This window comes from Leptidea sinapis, chromosome 1 (assembly GCF_905404315.1).
Source record: "Leptidea sinapis chromosome 1, ilLepSina1.1, whole genome shotgun sequence".
NCBI lineage: Eukaryota > Metazoa > Arthropoda > Insecta > Lepidoptera > Pieridae > Leptidea > Leptidea sinapis.
In genome coordinates this window covers 24,579,995-24,593,795 of record NC_066265.1, presented here as the reverse complement: position 1 = coordinate 24,593,795, position 13,801 = coordinate 24,579,995, and the positions used below count along the sequence as shown (strand labels likewise).

At 37.2% G+C, this 13,801-nt stretch overlaps 1 protein-coding gene across 1 annotated transcript; it reads left to right on the top strand.

Annotated features, from left to right (window-relative positions):
• Window positions 1–2,559: 2,559 nt before the first annotated feature.
• On the top strand, window positions 2,560–10,910 carry LOC126969792 (RPII140-upstream gene protein). Its single transcript, XM_050815360.1, has 6 exons — window positions 2,560–2,955; window positions 3,246–3,411; window positions 4,192–4,280; window positions 5,456–5,589; window positions 6,643–6,751; window positions 9,224–10,910. The coding sequence occupies exons 1-6, from the start codon at window positions 2,777–2,779 to the stop codon at window positions 9,339–9,341; spliced, it is 795 nt and encodes a 264-aa protein (XP_050671317.1). The 5' UTR covers window positions 2,560–2,776; the 3' UTR covers window positions 9,342–10,910.
• Window positions 10,911–13,801: the final 2,891 nt, after the last annotated feature.

Below are 13,801 nucleotides of genomic sequence, written 5' to 3'. Positions count from 1 at the left end.
TGTCAGCCAAATCAAATCCCTCACTGATGAACATACAACTAAAGTACTTATAGCATCTTTGGTGGGAAGGACAAAATTACATTTAAAAGACTCCCAAGATTTCGTAAGTATTATTCAGAATACTAGGCATGAGGAAGGGGAAACAATGGTCAGTTTCGATGTGGAATAATTGTTCACTTACGTTTCAATTATCAAATGCCTAACAGTGAGAACAAGTATTCTTCGAAATAATAACATTTCTACGGAACGTGTTAAGTTATTACAGCACTTTTTCCATTCTGAGTACTTCTAATATAAAAGAAAATATTAGGTCCTTACATATGAAATTGGCGTATTTCGTACTGGCCACTTTAATCACGGTGTTCTCCTCTTTGGTAAGGAATTCCAAATTCAAATTTGTACAGCTATTTACTCATGTATTTGTGCTTCAATGAACGTCATTCATTTGTTTTTTTCTTCTGTTTTTTTCTGTTTGCGTCACTTATTTTACAAAATGGAAAACTTAGAGTATCGCATTATTTACGAGTACGAGTTCCGCCGGGGCACTAGTGCTGCGGAAACGACTCGAAGGGTGAATGATGTGTATGGCGGTCATATTGCAAAAGAAAACACAGTTCGTTTTTGGTTCCAACGTTTTCTTTCTGGAAATTTCGACCTGCAGAACAAGCCCCGTGGACGTTCTGAGACCCAACTTGATAATGAAGTATTGAAGGCTATTGTGGAAGCGGATCCATCGCAAACCACGTCCGAGTTAGCTGCAGGCTGCGGTGTTAGTGATAAAACTGTTTTAATTCACTTGAAGCAAATTGGGAAGATTAAAAAGCTTGAAAGGTGGGTACCTCACGAATTGACTGAAGCAAACCGGCAAACGCGCGTCGACTGCTGCGTTACATTATTAAGGTATTTTTAACCGAATCATTACCTGTGATGAAAAATGGATTCTTTACGATAATCGAAAGCGCTCAGCGCAATGGTTGGATCCTGGCCAGCCAGCCAAATCCTGCCCCAAGCGAAAATTAACCCCAAAAAAGTTACTTTAAAGCGTTTGGTGGACTAGTGCCCGTATTGTTCATTCCAGTTTTCTCAAATCTGGCCAGACTATTACGGCTGATGTCTATTCTCAGCAATTGCAAGCCATGATGGAAAAGCTAGCAGCTAAACAACCTAGGCTGGTCAATCGCTCCACACCACTGCTACTTCACGACAACGCTAGACTATACACTGCACAACAGACGGCTACCAAAATAGTAGAGCTTCAATTGGAATGTCTAAGACATGCTCCGTACTCCCCGGACCTTGCTGCAACAGATTACCATTTTTTTCGAAATTTGGACAACTTCTTGCAAAGGAAAAAATTTAACTCTGATGGGGCAGTCCAAACCTTCACAGATTTTATTGACCCGTCCGTCCGACTGGTTTTTTTAGTAAAGGGATCAATGAACTACCTATGAGATGGCAAAAGTGCATAGAAAACAATGGTTCATACTTTGATTAATCAAATATATTATTATATTTAAAAATATTCGACTTTTTGTTCCTCCCATACAAAACGCCAATTTCATATGTAAGGACCTAATATTTTCTACAAACAGTAACCATAGTCCCGTCGCACCGGTGGTTGCTAATAATATATACAATACATTGAGAAGAAGGCCATTACTACCGGACCAAACTGTATTAAAATTTGGAGATACTTATGTTGATGACGTTCTTGTAATAATTAAAGAATGACAGAATCAGGTAGCAATATAGGGGAACCTGTTGTACCTAGGACAGTTTTTTTTAGATAATATCTATTTTTTTGTTGAACTAACATGATTTTTGAATATTATTGTATGGTCAATTATTTGAGAATTCACCACCAAAATATCAAAAATGTATATTTCATACTTACAAATGTTTTAATAATTAAAACGAAAAAAGGGATTTATGGCTATGGTACAACATAGGGTATGTACCTAGGCCAGTACTGTGGTGTACCTAGGAATTGGGGGTAATTTGTGGATAATATAAATATTCTTAAGTAAAACCTTAAGTTTATTTGTTTAAAAATAAATTACATAATTAACAAAAAATTACTCATAAATTGTAAACAAAATGAAAATGATATTCATAGTTTATTTTTTCTAGTGAGACAAAGCTTTTTAATTTTAAAGAATTGATGAAGGTGGTTACCAAATGCAAAAGACTAATGGAAGAAGATTGGGAGCGGGATGTTCAATTTGATAATAATTGCGAACAGGAGTTTATAATATACATATATGCAAGATTGTTAATATGGATTTGGGGTGTACTTGTGTCCTTTAAGAGAATACATGTATTTTATATAAAACTATTCGTTTATATTTAGTAACGTTTGTACTTAAACTAAACCCAAAATAAAATTTATAATAATACGGTTATAATTTCTATTGACAATTTTTAATATCTGACAGCCCTAGGAATGTCAGTTTGACACACTTTGACATAACATGTCGCAGAGATCAAGCTCTAATGTCATAAGTTATGAAATATGACCTAAGAGGTTAGGTCGTTAGATTAAACTAAAGGTGTTCTCATCTGTCATTCTGTTTCTGTGGGTTCAGTATTGTCATTTTTTGCACAAAAAATTAAATTTAAAGAAACATATAAAATAGGAATAAATCTACATAGAATAACATAAATAAGGGCCTTTAGTTTAGGAATACATGTTATTTAATCACGCAAATTATCTCGCTATAATGTAAATTGTAAACTTAAATGTTTCTTACGTTTTGAAGGACTGTATTTGTATAAAATGTTTAGACCATTTAACAGAAGAATATTCTACAAAACGGCCCAGCGTCTTATTCCATCGGGTGTCATAATACCATTTATTAAGTCTAATAATGAAAATGACTATAATTTGCTGGAACCATTAAAATCACCAGCAGCAAAAACTGGTTGGGACAGAGTAAAGGAAATGTATAGTACGAAGTGAGTATAAATAGATTTCATATACACATACCCTGGATACAAATCAAGATTTATAAAGGAACTTATGAAATTGCCTGCTAAAGTTTGCCAATATTATGAATGCAATAATTTGTTAATCAAATTAAATTTACATGTAATATTTTTTCATTGTTTGTGTCAAACAATTTTTGTTCCTATTATCTTAAAAAAATATATTAATGTAAGTGAGACTACAATTTCTTTGACATTGAATTTAACTCTAGCAATTTTTATTTTATTATTTAAATTTTTCCTGAACAATTTAATTACAGCGACTCTGATGAAGTTTCCCTTGAAATGCACAATGTTTTACAAGCTTCTATGGTTGGTGTATTTTTTGGTGTTATATATGGAGGTTTCATGAAATCAAGGGATGCCTATTTATACTTTTTGGAGAATAATCAAGCAACTATTTTTAAGTCCACATTTGAAGCAAAGGTACCCTTTATAATATTATTAGTTTAAGGTAGCTATTCTGATTTCATGCATTCAATGTCTTTAGTTTTGAAATTATTGATAAAAGTTATATTTAAGTTATAAAGGTATTGTTCATTAGTAAACTTAAAATTACATGATTTATACATAGTTATATCATAATAATAACATTATAGTGTTTAGTTATAATGTCAAATTAATAATAACAATAAGAATATATCTTACCGTTGCACATCAATTAAATATATTTTTTTTCTGTATGATTTATTGTTAGTAGTGTAAGGTTCTAAGTGCTTAAAAGTAATATTAGTGTTGTCCTGTACTGTTGTACATATGGAGCCCTTGTAAAAGCCTTCTCCAAATTTATAACTAAACTAGCTGACCCGGCAAACATTGTTTTGCCATAAAAGTATAATTAACGCGATAGTTTTATAAGTAATAAAATATTGCCTATATATATATTGTACATCATTTTGTTCTATTGTCAATAGTTTTTGCAGCGCACACAAAAATAGGTTTCCGATTTTACACCTTGTGTTACAAAATAGCAATTTTATTACGGATCCCTAATTTTGAAAAAAAAAAATAGCCTTCCTCAATAAATGGATGATGGCCAAATTGGACTACATGGATTAAATGGACTACCCAACACTGAAAGAATCATTCAAATCGGACCAGTAGTACCAGAGATTAGCTCGTTCAAACCAACAAACACTGCAGCTTTATAATATTAGTATAGATATATAACTTTATTAATAAATCAAATTTAATTGTTGCTTCTAGAAAAAACTCCAAGACTATGTAACAATAGCTTTTGCTAAGGGAGGCTACAAATGGGGCTGGAGACTTGGATTCTTCACAGGCTTGTACAGGTATGGACTGACTTCTGTAACTGAATAAGAATTTTATTGACAGGAAATATAAACTTTAATAGTTCAAGGTCCCCTTGGCCACAGGTGGACTATCACAGTAACATTATTTTTGTTTAGATTTTTTTATGGAAAAGGAAGGCAAATGAGTGTATAGGTCTACTGGTGTTAAGTGATCACCTCCACCCATATTCTCTTGCAACACAAGAGTGTTTGTGGTCTTTAAGGAAGGTGTACACACTTTGGAAAAAAGTTCCTTAACAACCGCCACATATCTAGAAGGTGAGGATGATATCCTAATTTGTGTTGGGGTGTGTTATATCAAGGTGGAATTCAGCAGTTGAAATCAGGTGAAACAGCTTTTCAGAACAGCTGACCACATGATAATGGTTTTACTGGAGTTGCTGGCAAACTTGTATTGTGTTGTGATTAGTTTAAACTTTGTGTGGCTCAACAGTCAGAATATTTGGCTATCATGAATGAGACTGTGCTGAGAGTGAGCTGCATTGTTTATGTATATATGATCGATAAAAACTCGTGCAGTAGTGATTATAAAGGCAATCTGCAGTCCAAATATTATCTGTCATTTTCATACATTGATTAATAAATCATCAATATAAGCATTATGAAATTTCATGTGTATTTACAGGCATTGCTGTGTTCTTAAATTTCTTATTAAAATATGTTCAAAAATTCTCTGAATTTTATTGATACATTTTATGGGTGTTTGAGTGAATGTCAAGTCAATAAGTTTATTGTTAGGCGATTGCTTTTACAATTGTATATATATTACTAGCTGACCCAGCAAACATTGTATTGCCGATATTAAAATCGCGATACAAAAGTAACTGTTGATCGTAGATGAGTGAAAATTTGAAGTTGTATGTATTTTTTAATGCTGACTCATAATCAAACAAATTAAAAAAATGTCAAATAAATAAAAAAAAAATTTCGTGTGGACCACTCTTAACATTTAGGGTCATTGAAAATAGATGTTGTCTGATCCTCAGACCTACCCAATATGCACTCAAAAATTCATGAGAATGGGTCAAGCCGGTTCGGAGGGTTCAATGTTTAACACCATGACATGAGAATTTTATATATTAGATTATATATTTTATTATAATTTTAGCAGGATATATCTACATTGTCAATAATTGTTCATTTATATTTTTCAGCTTGGTAGCGACAACTATATCTGTCTACAGAGATAAGAATTCAGTTCTGGAGTATGTAGTGGCTGGGACAATCACTGGTGCTATTTATAAGTGTAACTTGGGTCTTGCTGCCTCCATGGTAGGAGCTGGTCTTGGTAAGATTATGTATTTGTTCACAGATAGACCTTCCACTAACACAAAAATGAATGCTATGAGAGTAACTTGTGCTGTTTCTTCTCTCTCAAAACACCATTTGATTCCGAAGCGGTACTAGTGTATGAACTAACCTCAAAAATAATTCTAAAAGATTCACACATCTTTAAAATGTGTAACAATTAATACTGTAAATTACAATACATATACATTCTGGAATTAAACTAAGTGGTGCTTTAATAAATCTATAGTGTTACGAACAGTGAGCACATGCCAGAAACTTTGTATACATGCAATTCAGTACATTGTCCACCTATCTAAACTCAAGTGAGCACATGGTGGTATATTAACATCCGCCCAACTTGTGTCCAGCCCGAACTGAACTCTTTACTATAGGAAAAGACTAGTGTCATTCATAGATCCAAGCGACATACATGTTCTTAATTTCTTTTCACATTTTATGATATTATTAAGATTGAATGTATGTAAGATTGTATGTAATTGGATTATAGGGAAATAGCTTTTATTTGCTTGTTTAACTATAATATAATAAAATTTTTAGTACGAAATTTTAATGATAAGAACTTATTTACATGCATATATTGGGTATATGTATTATTAAACCCTATAAATATACACATTTTACATTACTTATTCTATTAACGGGCTTACTTATAAACTTGTCCAATAGAACATTGTTTATTTCATGATATGTAACTTGGTTTCTTTTCACTTTGAAAATGAGTGAAGTGGCCTATCAAGATCTATTATATTATCTATTATACTTCTTAAATGGCAATACTGATCAAATGTGCTGACTCATCATCATCAGCCGGAAGACATCAGACACTGCGTCTTCCGGTATGTGTTCGCCATTCGAGGACTTTACTGCCCCAACGGCCATCTGTCCTTCAAACTATGTGCCCTGCCCACTGCCACTTCAGTTTCGCAATCATTTGGACTATGTCAGTATCTTTGGTTGTCCTACGGATCTCCTCATTTCTGATTCGATCTCGCTGATTGTTGGTTTAATAATATCTGGGTGTTTGTTTCAGGTGCTGCTTTAAGTTTAGTTGGTGGCATCTGTATCATAGCAGTATTGAAAATATCTGGAGTCAGTATGGCTGATATCAGGAAATCTCTATATACAATTAAAGAAACTAGGTATATGAGCTCACTTTTACATTATGAATTTTTTTTTATGTTTAATATTTCACACTCGTGTAGCTGTGATTAACTTATCAATGTTATGTGTTGGTTTACTATGAGTCATTTCTGACTATGATTATAAAAAGAATTTCTTTTTTGTAAGGGGAAAACAGAGGAGTGTCAGAGTCACCTGACTCACTGGTCGGTAAGTGATCATCTCTGCCCACTTTTGCAACACCAGAGGAATCATAGGAGCCGGGCCTTTTAGGATGCATTTAGTGCTTGATTGACAGTCAGCGCTGACGTCGGTCGAGGGTAGCGCGTACCATACGCGCTGACTATGTTGAGTTTGGTGCTCAGCTGACAGCAAACTTGATTTTTTTTTATGGAATAGGAGGCAAACGAGCGTACGGGTCACCTCACCAGGTGACCCGTACGCGTACAAGTGATCACCGCCGCCCACATTCTCTTGCAACACCAGAGGAATCACAAGAGCGTTGCAGACCTTTAAGGAAGGTGTACGCGCTTTTTTTGAAGGTACCCATGTCGTATCGTCCCGGAAACACCGCACAAGGAAGCTCATTCCACAGCTTTGTAGTAAGTGGAAGAAAGCTCCTTGAAAACCGCCCTGTGTGGAGGACCGCCACACATCCAGATGGTGGGGATGATATCCTAACTTGTGGCGTGTCGTGCGAAGGTGGAATTCGGCGGCGGAATCAGGTTAAACAGCTCTTCGGAACACTCACCGTGATAAATGCGGTAGAAGACACACAATGAAGCGACGTCTGTACGCAACGCCAAGTGATCCAGCCTGTTAACAGAGCGCTAGGTCCCCGACAATTCGAGCTGCTCTGCACTGCACGCGGTCAAATGGATCGAGCTGATTGCACGTTTATAATTGTAGTATATTATCGCCAAAGCGCGTCAGCGGACCGACGTACGCCGGATTCTCGTCAGTGCGACGTAGCTGTACGCGCGTTGCAATTCATCAGAGCCGGACTGTACACGTTCATATGTTTTCATTGTTATAGCTACGCTTGACCGACGTCGACGCTCACCATCGTTCGAGCACTAAATTCCGCCTTAGCGGTGTTTGCGCACTATTTTTAAAGGGTTTGGTACTATCGTGAAAGCATAGCGCAAGATTTGTCATTAAAAATCATAAAAAACAGTTACAATATTTGCACGAAAGAGATTGTATGACAATTGGTAGTCGGTCAGTGTCTAATAAAATAATAACAGTTTCTTAGGAAATGTATGTTCAAGGGAATTTCGTTCTACAGAAAAACTTAAAAAGTAGTCCTTAATAATGGTGATCGATATATGGCTCCCTACTGTTTCACCATTATTGTCCCGGGCTCAGTACAACATACTTCTGCTGCTGCTGGACAGGATTTGAGGAAGCTGTAGTGAATAACAGCACGAAGTGATCACTCAATAGTTATCATCACTTCTCTATGGGTGTATGTAATAGCTTTGCTTTAGGGCTCTGTTGCGACATTAGACCAGACATACATTAGACAGCCTACTCCTAAAATCGATATTCGATAAATCGTCGCATTAGTCGTGTCGAATCCTACTCTTAGTTACGTCGTAATCAATGTCGAAACGATGATGGAACGAACGAAACATTCGATATTATCGGTCCTATCCCTACTCTTAGTTGAAAATGTCAGAGACGAATATTCGAATTTCACAAATAATCAAACGTCACTTTTACGATAATCTCAACGACACCTTCTAGGCTGTCGATGTGATTATCGTTTCAAGTTGTATAGATATATTTGCCATACAATATACATACTTAATAAATATTATTGAAATAATTATATGTGATTTACTATTCAACAGGATTTTTTTACTACTAAGTCATTTAAGTCATTTTGTTGATCGTTTATGCGTAGAAATAATGCAAATGGCCGCCTGAGAAATAGGAAGTCGACGAGAGGGGTTGAGTTACTTTTTTTACATTTTATTATCCGCAAGTTTTGTATTATTTATTCAATTTTAAATGGTCATATTATATTAATTACATATTTTTTTAACATTTACATTATGTGTAAATGATACCAAATTGGTGGTGCAGAGTCTGGCATGGTCCTTAGCGCCTAAACTATGTTTTGACTTTTGACACTTAACAGCGACATAGCACAGATAATGTTTAGGTTTGAACATATTTCATTCACACTAACATCGTAAAATAATCAAAATATTAGTCTATGGTAACGATAAACGACAAGGAATTCGAACGTTTGTTAGAGTAGGATAGTTGCGATATATTCGGAGTATTATCGTATCGTTCCTTATGTATCGTTGTCGATTTTGCGAGTAGACCTCCAGGAGTCAGCCATGTTCGTTTGCGGTTAGTGTATAACATACACTTTTCATTACACGTCACATTACAAAATATTGTGTTGAGTATTAATCAGTATAACTTATTTCACTAATTAATGATATTGATATTATATTTATAATAATTTATTTCAGGCAAAAATATTACAATAAAGGGCTAGAATCGGCCTCGTCTGAGAAAAATGACGCGTTAACGAGGAATCACGATGAAATAATAGAGGCAAAGGGAGAGAAGACAATTGAACAAATATAAGTATATTATCGTTTGGTACAAATAATAACTATACGTCGTAGCAGTCAATGTTATACTTTTTATTAGGTACCATTGACAAAATTGAATCAGTATCCACTTTGCTGATAATTCTTTTAAAATCATCCATCAGTCCAGTGCACCATTGATATGTATGACAATTGATGGACTGTCAGTGCCTAATAAAATAATAATAGTTACTTAGGAAATGTATGTTCAAGCGAATTTCGACCTACTTGTTTTTTATGACTGTAGGAAAGGTGGGTCACGATTCAATTTGGTCGACCAATAACATGGTTGTATTGCTTGTTATAGTTATGTTATAAATGTTTATTTTCAAGCTCAGTCACTAAATGACCCAACGGATTGAATTTGTCTCTTATTATAACCCGTAAGGATTATTCTCAAATGATATCGAACAGTGTAATTAAAATAGTAAACAAGAAAAATTCAACTTGTAAAATCAATACTTACGAAACAGGTATGTTACGATTGATAGTACTTTGGGACCTAAAGCCAATACACAGCCATCTACCGGCCTAAAGTTTAGGCCGGTAAATTGCTGTTGAATATAAAATTCGCGAAAGTTTGACGTTACCTTTCTAGCTTTAGTAGAAAATTTAGAAACACCTACCCTGAGTTAGCCAAGTGAGTATAAGCTTAGCATAATCTTTGATTTCTATTTTATAGTCATTTCACAGCTGAAATTATCCTGAGCTAAGCTAAGACAGCCCAATACAAAAGTTAGGTTTACGTTTTATCACACTTAAGTTAAAGTCTAACGGCCGTTCCCAATATACTATCAACAGATTGAGATAATTTACTACCTTCTACTGTCAGTAATTACCTGTCAATAATCTGAAGCTGTCCCAATATACCCGACAAGTCATTCTTATCGCCAGATCACTTTTACAATTTCCATACAAACTTCTATCCCTGGTAAGCTATACGTCGTCTTATTGACAGACAGCGTGTACGGATATGACGAGTTACCGTCGATAACTTTATTGGGACAGAAAAGTCAATGATTGTTACGATTTTTTATCTCAAGTAGGACACAACCGGAGATAGACTGAATATTGGGAATGGACGTAAGTACGCTTTATAAATCTGAGCCTAAGTGTGGCAATTTCAAAGGATTGTAGTGCTCGCCCGCTCTACTTTATCTCTTTCATAAATTTGCGATCCGCGATTAATAGTTGCTCCATTTCCTGTTTTCGGCATTTCAATAACCAATATTGAGTGTTTCAATAGATAATCTCTCTTTTCTATGTTTTAAATTGTTATTTGTATGTATGTGACAGAGATGCGTCTGCTATACTAAAGAAATTTGTAAATTCATTGACATATTGAAATGCATCCTACAAGATAGATTGATGGATCACATAATATATGGATTTTAAATAATGTTACTAGAGACTAGACATATTATAAATAGATAGATAGCCAATTGTGCATTTGGTAGTTTTATTTGTACATTTGAATAATTTCTGTATTATAATTGTCATATGCAGTAATGTAAGAATTTTCAAATTTGTACATTGAATGTAAATAAATTGTTTTATTTAAAAATAGTTTGACTCATTTCCTACAGTCACAATAGATCACTAAGCACAGAACTAGTCTCTCGTCAATTTTTTTTTTTTTTTATGGAATAGGAGGAAAAACGAGCGTACGGGTCACCTGTTGTTAAGTGATCACCGCCGCCCATACTCTCTTGCAACACCAGAGGAATCACAGGAGCGTTGCCGGTCTTTAAGGAAGGTGTACGCGCTTTTTTTGAAGGTACCCATGTCGTATCGTCCTGGAAACACCGCACAAGGAAGTTCATTCCACAGCTTTGTAGTACGTGGAAGAAAGCTCCTTGTAAACCGCACTGTGGAGCACCGCCACACATCCAGATGGTGAGGATGATATCCTAACTTGTGGCGTGTCGTGCGAAGGTGGAATTCGGCGGCAGGAATTAGGTAAAACAGCTCTTCGGAACACTCCCCGTGATAAATGCGGTAGAAGACACACAATGAAGCGACGTCTCTACGTAACGCCAAGTGATCCAGCCGTTCACAGAGTACTGGGTCCCCGACAATTCGCGCTGCTCTGCGTTGCACGCGGTCAAATGGATCGAGCTGATACTGGGGTGCGCCAGACCAGAGATGACAGCAATACTCCATGTGTGGCCGGACCTGCGCTTTGTACAGCGCTAGAATGTGGGCCGGCTTGAAGTATTGCCGTGCTCTATTAATGACGCCCAGTTTCATTGAAGCCAATTTGGCTTTGCCCTACAGATGGCCACGGAATTGGCAATCGCTCGAGATTTCGAGACCCAGTATTCCGATACTAGGCGAGGCTTTTAGGGAAGTGTTGTCGAAGAGCGGTGATGCGACAAATGGGGTTTTTTTAGTGGTAAACGCGCAAACTTGAGTCTTCTGGGGGTTAAATTGGACAAGGTTCAATTTACCCCATTTCGCGACCTTCTCAAGAGAGGACTCGATAGAAGACACAAGTTTCTCCCGACACTGGTCGACGATTTCCCGAGAGAGACGTGCATGGCCCGTGTATACGGCATCACCAGTGCTGTCATCTGCATAGCAATGAATGTTGGAGGTGTCCAACATATCATTCATATGCAGAAGAAACAGCGTAGGAGATAGCACACAGCCTTGGGGCACTCCAGCATTCACGGGCTTCGGGTTCGAGCAATGTCCGTCGACAACGACCTGTATGCTGCGCCCAGTGAGGAAGCTGGAGGTCCACTTGCACAAGCTCTCGGGAAGCCCAAATGATGGAAGTTTAGAGAGGAGCGCCTTATGCCATACACGACCAAAGGCCTTCGCTATATCCAGGCTAACTGCCAGGCCTTCCCCCTTGCTTTCAATAGCCGCAGCCCATCTATGTGTTAGGTATACCAGAAGATCACCTGCCGACCGACCATGGCGAAACCCGTATTGTCGGTCGTTGATCAACTGGTGACCCTCTAGGTATACCAAGAGCTGACGGCTAATTACGCTCTCCATGATTTTGGAGAGCAGGGAGGTAATAGCAATAGGCCTGTAGTTTGCCGGATCCGAACTGTCTCCTTTTTTTTGGATCGGATGGACAAGGGCTGACTTCCATGAGTCAGGGACTACGCCTTTGGAATAAGAGTGCCGGAATAAACGCGTTGGCACCGGCGTGAACTCAGGGGCACACGTTCTAAGCACGATTGGAGAAATGCCATCCGGCCCGCTCGACTTCCTGACGTCCAACGAAAATATCCAAATATCATTTTGTGAAGACATATTTAAAATTTATTAAGTATATTTTGTTCACAACCGTAAATTGTGACAGTCTGGGATAATTAAATATATTCGTTGTTTTGGGTATTTCAATAACCTATCGTAGGATCTTTTTTTTCAATCCATCAAAGGGATGACATAGACATATTATGAATTTTTGCTTGGCATTTGTATCAATACAACAGATGAAGACATTTTAAAATACAGATTCCAGATTGAATGACGGGTGACATAAAATATGCATTATAGGTTGCAGTATCAGAATGAGCCATAGTGTCACGTGCCTAGGTTTTGGAAAGGTTGCTGTTGCAGTATCAGAATGAGCCATAGTGTCACATGCCTGGGTTTTGGTAAGGTTGCCGTTGCAGTATCAGAATGAGCCATAGTGTCACATGCCTGGGTTTTGTTAAGGTTGCTGTTGCAGTATCAGAATGAGCTATAGTATCACATGCCTGGGTTTTGGTAAGGTTGCCGTTGCAGTATCAGAATGAGCCATAGTGTCACATGCCTGGGTTTTGACAAGGTTGCTGTTGCAGTATCAGAATAAGCCATACTGTCACGTGCCTAAGTTTTGGCAAGGTTGCTGTTGCAGTATCAGAATGAGCCATAGTGTCACATGCCTGGGTTTTGGCAAGGTTGCTGTTGCAGTATCACAATGAGCCATAGTGTCAAAACTCACGTGCCAGGGTTTGGACAAGGTTGCTGTTATAGTATCAGTATGAACAACAGTGAAACGCGCCTAGGTTTTGGTAAGGTTGCCGTTGCAGTATCATGAGCCATACTGTCACATGCCTGGGTTTTGGTATGGTTGCTGTTGCAGTATCAGAATGAGCCATAGTGTCACATGCCTGGGTTTTGGTAAGGTTGCCGTTGCAGTATCAGAATGAGCCATAGTGTCACATGCCTGGGTTTTAACAAGGTTGCTGTTGCAGTATCAGAATGAGCCATAGTGTCACATGCCTGGGTTTTGACAAGGTTGCTGTTGTAGTATCAGAATAAGCCATACTGTCACGTGCCTAAGTTTTGGCAAGGTTGCTGTTGCAGTATCAGAATGAGCCATAGTGTCACATGCCTGGGTTTTGGCAAGGTTGCTGTTGCAGTATCACAATGAGCCATAGTGTCAAGACTCACGTGCCAGGGTTTGGACAAGGTTGCTGTTATAGTATCAGTATGAACAACAGTGAAACG